The following is a 12,169-nucleotide window of genomic DNA, read 5'->3' on the forward strand; positions in this document are numbered from 1 at the left end:
TTGTGGCTTTACAAGTTGTGGTGGAGCTCAAATGTCATCCCAAAGCGAGGGCATTTGCATGGACCTCCCTTCATAATCGCATTTTGATAGGGATAGACTTATGAAAATGGGATTTTTGGGGCCTTTAAGCTTCAAATGTGCAAATTCCATGAAGAATTAGATGACATCTTCGTATTGCAACATTGCTCAAGCCTATTACGCTAAGTTTTGTGGTATGTTGGGGTGGTAGGGTCCTCTCTCCGATAACATTCGAGAGATTTTCTTTAGTCAACTGATATTGCACAAAGGATCCTTATGGGCTAGTCTGTGGGTGGTGGTCCCAACAATGATTATATGATAGATTGGAAGGAAAGTCATGCAAGAATTTTCAAAGAAAAAGAGTAAATAGTAATTTTTTCTCTACCTAAGATGACCAAATGTTAAATACATAGATGCACCTCATCCCGCACAAACAAAATTTTATGTATAAAAAATAAAATAGATAAATAAATAAAAGTACTGTATAAATGATATAAGTATAATGAAAATACAATCATAAATAATGTATAAAAATAAATGTAGATAAACAAAATAACTCTTTAAATAAATAAAATAACTTGAGACTAATATTTCTAAACATTTTTTAAGTAAATGTATTTATGATATCTATACTAGTTTAAACATTCTTGAATTATGATATTTGAAAAGAATTATTACACAATACATGGGATTTGCATGTCTTCATATTAATAGCATAATATAAAGAAATTGGCATTTAAATTATTTTATTTTGAATTTTGTTTTTGACTGTTATCTTTTATTAATAGTTCGATTTACAAGAAATGATTTTCTCATAAAAAATTTTATTATATACAATTTTATAAGTATACATCATATGACGAGCTTCTTGTAAAAGACAAATTTACGCTTATTTTCTATAAAATAAGCTTATGATTAATAAAATCACCTTCATTTGAATTGCGACGTCAACCATTTATGACTAATAAGGGAGATTAAGAAAATTATATTTTAAAAGCTTTAAATAAATTGAATATAAATTATATGTTGAAAGTAACACAATATGTAATAATTAGTAAAACTGCAGTTTTCCACAAATTTCACAATGGTATGCTAACCCAAAATTTTCATTATACATTGCCAAAAATGACGAAGCTTTACGACACCGACCATTTCCTCTTAAGAAATATTCTCTTCATGATATTGCATCAATAAGATTGAATCCATCATAACATTAGGATTCCCAAAAATAAGTTCTATAATCTTGCAATTTATTGCACCACAAAAAAATCACTAAAAAACCTCTATACATTAGAAACGATGGAATGGCAAAGAAAATTAGAGACAATGGAATGGCAAAGAAAATTTACTCATGGTAGAACATCAATCAATGTCTCAAGTAAAGAGGATCCATTGATTATCTTTGTTGTGCCAATAATTAAATCATATGTCATTCCTTCCTGCAAAACAATGTGAAGTATTTTAATTTTAGTATTTATTCAAACAGTAACTTCAGATGAGTACAAAAGTATAAATTTTGTTTTTGATGTTTTCACAAGTAAAAATTCATGCTTGACAACAGTAGAGACCTACTTTATTTTACTAGAAAACCATTTGTAGAACTGATCTTTCTAATTTATGAAAAAATCCAAAATAAATTATTCAGTACAAGTATGATTGACAGATAAAAAAAAATTTGGTTGCCTCGATCCCTTACAAATTGTTCTTCAAATTTTGCTTTTGCATAATTATGGGCCTTGATCTGTTCAAACTTCAAATTAATATTACTTAAAATATGTTCCCTTTTCTATAATTTTTGTTATTTTCTGATTTTTTTAGAACACGCATCACTGGAACAGCAACTAAAACTTGTAATACAGATGCTGATTGCAAATATTAAATCAGAATCTTAACAAAAAAATTTAGAAAACTTTAAATTACACTTAGATCTGATTAAAAATAAATATGACAGCAGCAACAAAATTGATCTTTTCTAATTGCAAGATGGGAAAAATGATGACAACGTTGATATGCAAGCTGGAAAATGAACTGTTAGATTGATTACTTTCCCAAATTAACTCACAAATGAACAATGACAGATGTTGTGCCATATGGTCACTAGTAAGACATTCCAAATAATTTACTAGTACTCTAATGTCTGATATAATCTTTTGTTAACTAGGACAACACCTTATATGATTAATGTAACCTTCCAGAATGTTGGAATAGCACCTTATATGACTGGTATAGCCTTCTGATGACCGGTACAGCACCTTATATGACTGATTTAACCATCTAGAGTGCTGAAACAGCATTTTATATGATAAATTAGTTTAAAGACCAGGCACGACATGCAATTTCACAAGTCTTTTTCCTAGCCGGACCGAGTCAACTAGGTTCGCAAGCTAAGTCTAGAAGAGTCCAATCAAATACTCGGTCGAGTCTAGGGCCAGGATTCTGAGTCTCAAGCTCCGACTCTTGAACCATGTGAAAACACCCAGCCACAATTTCTAAGTGGAAATTCATCATTTTTTGCTCATTCACCCATTTCACCCAGCAAAACATCAACATAGCACAAAGATTGTTTGAAAAGAGAATTTTTAAGTATTGAAAGTATTTTGTTGTTTTATTCGTTTTGCGATTATCATATGTAAACAATCATAAAGTTATGATGTTGTTAGACATTTGAAACTATCAAATTTCAAAATTTGATAGTTTGAGGATCATATGATGTGTAATATTTGAATTATGACAAACTGATAGTAAAATTAAACTTTATTGTTCTCTAAATGCACTAAATTTCTTTTTTTTTTTGTGTAGCTATAAGGTTTTCATTTTTTGGAGTCTCTGCTAAGTCCCAAGTCCGAGTCAAAATTTTGGCCTACCAAGTCTGAATCTTCAAACTTTGCCTTATATGACAAGTAATAGCCCCGTCCCAGACCACTGCAAGAAAAACTATAACCAAAGTCTTTCTTAGCAGGCATTAGCTTAGAACTGTGTGCATCTAAAGCACCTTTTACTAAAATCAATGTAGTTGTATGCAAACCTAGAGCAATAGCATAATGAACCAAAAAGTCTCTGGGACCAATTGTTAAGAACAGTGAATTTTTATTATCGTTAAAAGCACTCAACCAACCGGGTAACCATAAGCATTTGCCAGCATTGAATGCTAAACCTAAGTCACCAGGTTCGAATTCGAATTCGAATTCGGCAACCATAAAATTCGAATGAAGTTCGACAAGGGTAAAAATTCGGAAAAAAAATTCGACATTAAATTTGTCTTATGTAATTTTATTTTTTAAATATAAGTAATATATTTACAAAATTTTAATTTATAATTAGTAAATACTAAAGTTTAAAATAATATTATATTAAGTTGATAAATTTAAATATTTAATTTAGATATTTAAAAATGTTTAATTATTAGATGTTAATATTAAAACAATAAGTAAAATAATATTAAATTTAAATATAATAAATGTTAATATAAATAAAATAATATTAATTTTTTAATGAATGTAAATTATTAAAATATAAAATATAGGTTTTCAAAAAATTTAAACTATAGAAAAGCTTTAAAATAACTATATATATAAGAAAACTTAAAAACTGCAGATGACATCACGATGCCCTGTAGAGGACCATCACGACTTCAAGAAGACAACAACATAAGTGTTGTTCGCTAGGGATAAGGAGACAGCAAAAGAGCGCAATGATGTATGGAGAGAGTTGCAAGGTTTGTGGCCGTGGTGGTCGACTTAGCTCAAATTCGCAGGTTTCTATTCGACGGCATGCTTAACGCTTGTGATCCCATGGTGGTGTAGCTCCTCGCGCAAAACACTCCTCTCACCCACCGTTATGTCCTCACGCCTTGCAGAAATATATTGTGCCCTAGCCGCAAGGAGGAGGAATTATTTTCTCAAAAAAACCTAATTCAAAGTGTTCCATATGAATTTGGCAACGAATTTTAACGAACTTTATACATTTCTTAAATGTTTGCTGAATTTCGAACTCCAACCTTGAAATTCGGTGAACCCGGTGACTTAGGCTATAACGGTATAACCTCTCGATGACTAGTGCAGCACCGTATGACTGATGTTACCTTCCAAAATGCTGGAACAACACCTTATATGACTGATATAACCCCCCGATGACTGGAATAGCACCTTAATGACTGATGAAAGAAAACGTTAATGCACAAGCAAAGAAGGTAATAGAAAAAATTTAGTATCATCTGAAAATTCCATTCCACGTTGCTTAATCTACTCATTGTTAGGATTAAGGTGCCATCTACCTTGTAAATCCTATGGCATGGCTCCAACATCCTTGGAAAGTGTCCTAAGGCACTAAGGATGTATTGGGAAAATAATTTGTAATATTTAATTCTCACCATTATTTGTAATACATTCATAAGAGGTGATGGGTTCCACTAACTGTGATTAAAGTGGGTTGTGAATACAATTATTTAATATTGTTTTCCCCACTTATGGACATCTACAATATGATATTTAATGGCTTAAGGAAGTGGAAAAAGAGTGACCTATGGGCTTCTCCAGGTGGGAGAGCATGGAAGAGGTAACATGTGTCTCTTGGGATCTGATCATTTATTACATTTAATGTAATGTTTATCTTGCAAGTATGGGCGCCTAAGTTGGAGAGAAAGCATTGGAAGCTAAACTGGTGTCTTTTCGAGTTCTATGGAGGCATTCCAAGGGTTGTGGTTGTGAGAAATGAAGAGGCTCCTTTGGGAATCTTTATTGGTGGTTTTGGAGCTCTTACCATTCCATAAATTCAACCTTTGAGTGTCGATTTAAGATGTAACAGTTGAATGTAGATTTCTTTGCAGGAATGAAGGATAGGTGGGAGGCATAAGGAGGTTGTTCACACGTGCATAGGTGCTTCTATGGTGGAGGCAAAGAGGAGAATGTTAGTGATTGTATTGTAAACACATTTATTGTTGAAAATGCAAGTTTGCCCTTATTGCTACTATGTTATGCTGATGTTAATCATTATTTATTGTTGTTATAAGTTCACATAAGATAAGTTGATTAAGCATGATAAACAGGCTGTTTTTGGTATCATAAAGAAGAAGGATCTAATCTTTGGTTTTCCACAATTAAGGCAACTTAATTTTCAGATTTGCATGATTATCATAGTTTCATGTTGTAGCTATCCAAGCCTTGAATCTCATCCTTTGATTAGTTTGTTGGATAGATATTGATCTTCACAATCTTTGGTATTGAACCTGTTTATTTCCCAACATTTATTGATAGACCATGGTTGATGTCATTAATATTGCGAGTCCTAATTTCAAGGCCCCCTGTATGAGAGACTCAAAGTTGACATGCTTAGAGATGTTGTGCAATTGCAACGTAGTCACTAAGCATTGGGAAATTACAAGTTGTAGCATTATGATGGATGGGTGTATTTATAGAAGGGATTATACATTTATCAACTTTCTTGCCCATCCAATAGTGGCGTGATCTTCTTGAGATCAATAGATGTAGTGAATTGAGTGAAATCAACTCAATTGTTTTCACCATTTAATAAGGTCGTGCTACAGGTTGGACAACAATATGTAATCCAAAATCATTTCTAACAATACAACAAATTATGTAGCAACAAACAAACTTCTCATGGAGATGTTTCCCACATTGTTTTAAAGCCCACACCTAGACCCCCCAACCATCATTGGAGAGCACAAGATGGAAGAAAATGCTCGTGCACAAGCAAAGAAGGTAATAGCAATTTTTGGTATTACTCAAGCATTCCATTCAATGTTGCTTAACCTCCTTATTGATAGGTCATGGTTGATGCCATAATCCTAGTTTCAAAGCCCTATCATATGAGAGCCTCAACAAAGTTGGCATGCTAAGAGAGCCGGTGCAATTAGCAAGGTAGTCACTAAGCATTGAAAGCATTGGGAGGTTACAAATTGTAGCATTATGTCAGATGGGTGGACTGATAGAAGGAATCATACATTTATCAGCTTCGTCCAACAATAACATGATCTTCTGAGATCAATAGATTCATTGGACAGTGATTTCAACCCACTTGTTTTCACTATTTGGTAAGGTTGTGGTGGAGGTTGGGCCACAATATGTAATCCAAATCATCACTAACAATGCAGAAAATTCTGTCACAACAGAAACTTCTAATGGAGATGTATCCCACATTGTTTTGAAGCCAATTTGTGGCACGTTGCATTTATTTAACACTTGAGGGCATTGGAAAACTTGATTGGGTTAAACCTATAGTAGAGAAGTAAATCCATCACCAAATTCATTTATGACCACACTCGAGTGTTGGGCATGATGAGAATATTCACTAAAGAAAAGGAGATCTAAAAAGAAGGTACAAAAAGGTTCACCACTAATTTCTTGGTTAATATAGAATAGCTCAAAAAAGGAAGCCCAAACACATGTTGGTTTCATCAAATTGGTTGGAAAGGTATTTTTTAATCAAATGGACGAGCAAATTTTCACATCTTGTGTTCAAGGAGACATTTTGGATAAATGCACAAGAGATTGTGCGAATTTGAGAGACCTTGCTCAATGTGCTAAGATCATTTGTTTAGGGAAAAATACCCAAAAGGTTATTTTGGCATAATTAGATTTATAGATGTGACTGAAAGCAAAAGGCAGCTCAATCAGCAGGCAAAAACACGACTAAGTGCCAAGCTACTCACTAGGAATTTCCTGTATACTGACCAGAGCCTATTTCCACTAGTGCTGTTACCTGGGTGTCCACTGAACAAATGCCTGCTGGAGCTCATGGAATCTGTAACCAGCTCGACCAGTGTAGTTACAAAAACAGGGATAATGCAATGTTTATCAACACTTTGGGAACTAAAGAAAACTCAAAAAGGTCTGACTGTTGAAATACCAAATCTTTGTGGTCTCTATTTTTCTTAAAATGCAGTTTGCTAGGGATGTTCATAACGTTGATTGGCTATACTTAAGACACCATGAAGAAATGCATATAGCTGTATGTGAGCTCTTCATAATGTTGTTATTCTTTGGGTAATCTTTCCTCCCAATGCAAAACCCATAAACTAAGTTTCTGTCAGATTCTCTTTATTTACTCTTCAGGGGATGCTGTTATTGTAGATCTCCATTTTTATATTATTATATTTAAAATCTCTTTTAGAGGGAAAATAGAAGCTAAAATGACCCAAAGTGTATATAATGCATTAAAAAACATTTGACTAAACAATATTTTTAGTTACTAATTAAATGCACAGGGATCATATGCCATCAGGAATGAAGGTCTAAAAAGTTTTAAATCTAACTTCTCAATCTAAAAGCATCTTATCATACAATTATACTCTTTTAGCACATTCTGGAAAGAAGGAACTTACGGAGCTTCTGTTAATACTATGAAGAACAAGAAAATATGATAAATGGTTGAGCACTGCAATATTGTGCTAGAAACCAAATCATAAGAAGATAACACGAGCAATAAGTTGATAGACAGAATTCTATCTCAAAGATTTTATCTGAAAAGGTGTCCAACTAATTGTAATTCGTTTAAAGAAGATAAATCATTTTTTTTATAAATACATCTCAGAAGGACCAACCAAGTGAAGTCAAATGAAAAATTCACAGCATGAAAGTAACATAATGAATACAACTTGCCTTTGTTCTAACACCACGGTATTTGTATGTTACTTGTCATACTTGCATGCATAATTTATAACTACTACAAACAAACTAGAATAGAACAAACATTTTAATCCATACAAACAATTTTTTAACACTTACTTGAGCACTGAGAAAGCGAAGAGCAGATATTTCTGCAAATGTAACCCCACCAATAAAAACAACCAAGACAAGTAAGCGCCGCCCATCTACAACTCCACTGTTGAAAAAGAGATGTTTTGTCACATAGATGATAGAAGAAATACCAATAGCCTCTAATCATTAAATCTTTATGTCAAATATGTGCTATCGATGGCCAAGGTAGATTGAACAATCAATATGATAGAGAAAACCAAGAAGACTTATGGTAGCATATAAAGCTAATTATACAAACTGGGAACAGATATTTCATATTTGAAAGCAAAACTATTTTTGAAATGGGATTCAAACTCTTTACAAACAAGAGACTGAATATAAAAATTATCAGAAATGTCTCCATATAAAAATATTATTCTACCAAACTATCAGTGTTTCTTCAAGTTTAAAAAACGGAACTTTCGAGATAATAAAAATTCCTGATTTTGAGGGTGGCAGGGACAGATATTAAAATAATTTATAAAAAATCATATTTGAATCTTTGAAATACGATAAATTAAAATAACTTATACAAACTAAAAGAAGCTCAAATTTTACAAATGTAAACATTTATATATATCTACTTATATTATAAACAGGAACCAATTCAAAATTAAAAAGCTCTTGAGAACTTCTCTGCATTTGAAACAAAGTGACCATAAATACGAGTATTTTCCTTGGTCCTTCAGTTCAACAGTTTCTAACTCCGTAGTCAAATTTCCCCATTTTTCATGAATATTTCAGCATTAGTTTGCCATTTTTTTCCTATTTAAAACCCAAGTAAATGAATTCCACTTACACTATGATGTTTATATTAGGATTCAACAACATAGTTTTTGAGTCAAACTCATTGACCCATATGTCATGATTTGAGGTTCACACGAACCCATATCTCATGGGGATGAATGGTCCAAACTCCACTTAGCACTTGTTGTCGAGTAATTATGTCATATCGTAATTAGAATGTTAAGTGTGTTAAGGGTCAGTGGTTACCTGACAGTTGCCGGCAGTTGGCACAAGACAACCTGTACTGACACCTATATATATGTACTTGGGTTTCTATTTCAGGATATGGATATTGCTGAAGGAAAACTATGTGTTGAATGTACAGGCATTTTGGAATCAATGAATACAGACATATGAGTTCTTCTCACTTGCATCTTTGTGTACTATTACATTTCCTATATCTCTGTATTGTTATGCACTGAATGCACACACACCCCTCGAGGGAAAAACATCTGGCATCGTTGCCAAGTTAAACCTGGGAATGATGGGAGCATACTACATGGCACGACAATAATGGGACAACCATTGAGCGAGGGGACAAGTAGCAATCCCGAGGAAGAGAAAGAGGAGTTGTTCGAAGGAGAGAGGGCACTAACAAGGGACTTCACCTGCATCTTACAAGCATCAATCGAAACTTACGTATGAAGGGAAGCCATGGCGGAGGACATCCCTGAGAGCGCCGTGTGGAGTGCCCTTGGCATAAGTCCGGCGGTGAACCGGTTGATGAATAACTCGCCTAGCCTGTTGGCACAAGCATTTCTTGCCCTACAAATTCGCCGAGAGGAAACCTACTGTGAGAGCCGTCGGCAACAAATTTTACAACAATTCGAAGAGAGGAGTCAACGGGAGGAGGAGGAACGTGACGATAGCCACCGAAGAACCTTCCACTCGACCAGACATAGGAATTGATGCCCGTGACGCTAAACAAAAACAGAAATCGTGTACCGAAGAGACAAGAGGAAGACGGGCACGAGGCGACAAAGAGGGCAGTAAGGTTGAAGCAACAAGTCGAATGAAGGAGATGGCTGAGGAAAATTGCCGAGGAAGGAAGTGGAGGGAATGGTAATGATGGCTCCACTGGCGAGGGCCAAGTTTCTGTATTGATAGAAACCACTAGGAAGCGGTTGGGGGACCTTTCCCTCACGTTGGAGGAGATTGGCGACGAGAGTACACTAGAGTCGTACATGCCATTTAGAGGTGACGAGACTAGGAGAGAAACGAAGACCGAGATCGAGAACAAAGAAGTGGGAGATATCGGTGCGGCCGAAGGTGTCGAGAGGACACAAGGGCACGGTAGCAGAAGCAATCTATTTGGTTCAGGCTCATCAAACTCGAGAAGTCAAAGTAACCTGGTGGGACCCAACGTACCAAGTCGTGGAGGACCAATTTCTAGAGGGCCAGTTTCTGGGGTCGAGTTCTGGAGGGCAAATTGGGCCACAGCCAAGGAGCATAATGGCGAACAGGTAGAAGTTGCCTAAATTCACTAGAGACGGGAAGGAAGATCCTGTACGGTATTGTCGTGCATGTGAGACAATCTGGTCAGCCAATGGAGTGACCGACAAAGCTAAATGGCCGGTGCAGTTCCCCGCCATCCTATGCGGGGTAGCCATCGACTGGTACTCCGATACAAACAAGACAAAGGTAGGTACTTGGGACGAGTTACAAAAAGCCTTCGAGACGAAGTTTCGACTCCTTCAAGACGATAATGAAATCGCCGCCGAAATCTTGTGCACAAAGCAGGGGAAGAACGAGACAGTACGAGCATACAACCGGCAACTCAAAGAATTGCTTGGGAAGATGGATAATCAACCCACTGATGGATTGAAAAAGTGGTGGTTCATGAAAGGACAGAGATCCTCCCTCAAGGAGAAGATGAAGATTGTCCCTCCTACCTCGTACGAGGACGCATACAACCAAGCCATGGACCTCGAGAGCGAAGGCAAGACCTCGAAGAAGAAGAAGGATAAATCATCGGGAGACGATGGTTCCTCTGGGAGAAGCAGTGACGAGGACTCAAGCAAGAAACTACACGCTCTACAGAAGGACATGCACAGGATGATGAGAGAATTCAAAGCAATGAAGGGGAGCAGCAGCAAGAACGAAGGGGACTTGTGGTGCACATATTGCAAGGAGGAAGGCCACACTAAGGGTATGTGCCCGAAGAAAGCTTTCTGTCACATTTGTCAAGTACTGGGACACTCCACCAAGGAGTGCCCATACAATATGAAAACAAGAAGCGCCCAAGTGCTTCTGACTCAAGAGCAACCTTCCACAGCTGCGGCAGCTGCTAACCCACAACAATCGGCCAATACCACAGCATCTTCCGACGGGTACAAAAACAATAGATGAGGAAAAATAACAACAATAGAATCCGCTGAGTGCAGTGTGATGCAAAAGGCCACCCGATGATCCAATGTTGAGCCTATAATGAATGGGGACACTATGCCCGTGATTGTCCCAAGGGAGACACCCCTCAGCACATGTGCCAGTGGTGCGGGCCAGGAGATCACGACGACGGGAGTTGCCCGAAGTCTAGAAAAAAATTGTTAACAATTGAAAAGTCCAATGAAAGGGAGACGCTCGCCATCACTAGTTCACAAACAAAGAAGGCTACCTATCTTGACCTCCGTACGGAGAAGGAATGAGTACGGGCAGCCAAGGCCAATATTGAGCAAGAAATGAGGAAGGAGCTCCGAGAAACCCCGACAAGTACATCTACTGAATCCAAACAAAACATCCTCCAACAAGTGTTGCAGACCGAGGTACCCATCAAACTCTAGGACCTCCTCAACACCATGCCCAGATTAAGAGAAGCCATCACTAATGCCATAGAAGTGTCGATCCGTACAACAACACTTCACACAGAGGTGTCGGTCAGCCCCTCAATTGACCCCATGTTGTTGGCAGCGAACAACAGGAGACACCCAGCAATTGTGGAAATGGGGATATTGGGTACGATCCTCAGGGACACCATCATAGACGGAGGATCCAGGGTGAATGTACTTCCCGAAGAGACTTGGCGGAAATTGGGCAAGCCAACACTATGGCCGCCGACCTTCAACCTAGTGGGTGTCGACCAACACGGTATCAAACCCATCGGGACACTCATGGCTCAACAGGTGACGATCGGCACTCAACCCTTCGTTCTCAACTTTGTGGCGATTCCCTTGAAGAAAGGGGCTATGACGCAATCCTTGGAAGAGGTTGGCTGATTAAAGCCAAAGTAAATGACAACTGGAAGCGAAACACACTGTCCATGGAGAAGGGGGATCGGAAATTCATCATTGACCTCCGGACACAGATGGTGAGTGAAGAAATGGCCTCTTCAGATTCGGACTCCGATGGGGATTCCGAGGTGGATGAGAACAAAAAGGAGCCGAACGATGAAGGTGTTCTGGAATTAGAAGACTGCTCTGAGGATGAGGTGGGCTCGTTGAATGGGTTATTCCACTGGCAAATAGAGGAGTATGAAGTCTTCCATCCTGCGTGCCACATGCTGCAAATTGAAGAGGAGCCAGCCGAGAAAGATGAGTTCCCGCCAGAATACAGGGAGTATAAGGAGGGAGACGCCAGAGTGAATGATGTTCCGACGTACGAGTTTGCAAAGGACA

The 12,169-nt window shown here is 37.3% G+C and overlaps 1 protein-coding gene across 3 annotated transcripts in view; it reads right to left on the reverse strand.

Moving 5' to 3' along the window:
* Positions 1–1,009: 1,009 nt before the first annotated feature.
* The window catches only part of LOC131051920 (vacuolar protein-sorting-associated protein 33 homolog), a 208,623-nt gene continuing 197,463 nt past the window's right edge, over positions 1,010–12,169 (reverse strand). For all 3 annotated transcript variants that reach the window (XM_057986520.2, XM_057986519.2, XM_057986518.2), the window contains 2 exons: positions 7,761–7,857; positions 1,010–1,457 (listed from right to left, as the gene is read on the reverse strand). In XM_057986520.2, the coding sequence (XP_057842503.1) occupies positions 1,368–1,457; positions 7,761–7,857 (187 nt within the window). In that variant the 3' untranslated portion in view covers positions 1,010–1,367. The remainder of the gene's footprint in view (positions 1,458–7,760; positions 7,858–12,169) is intronic.

This window comes from Cryptomeria japonica, chromosome 8, assembly GCF_030272615.1.
Source record: "Cryptomeria japonica chromosome 8, Sugi_1.0, whole genome shotgun sequence".
NCBI classification, from domain to species: domain Eukaryota; kingdom Viridiplantae; phylum Streptophyta; class Pinopsida; order Cupressales; family Cupressaceae; genus Cryptomeria; species Cryptomeria japonica.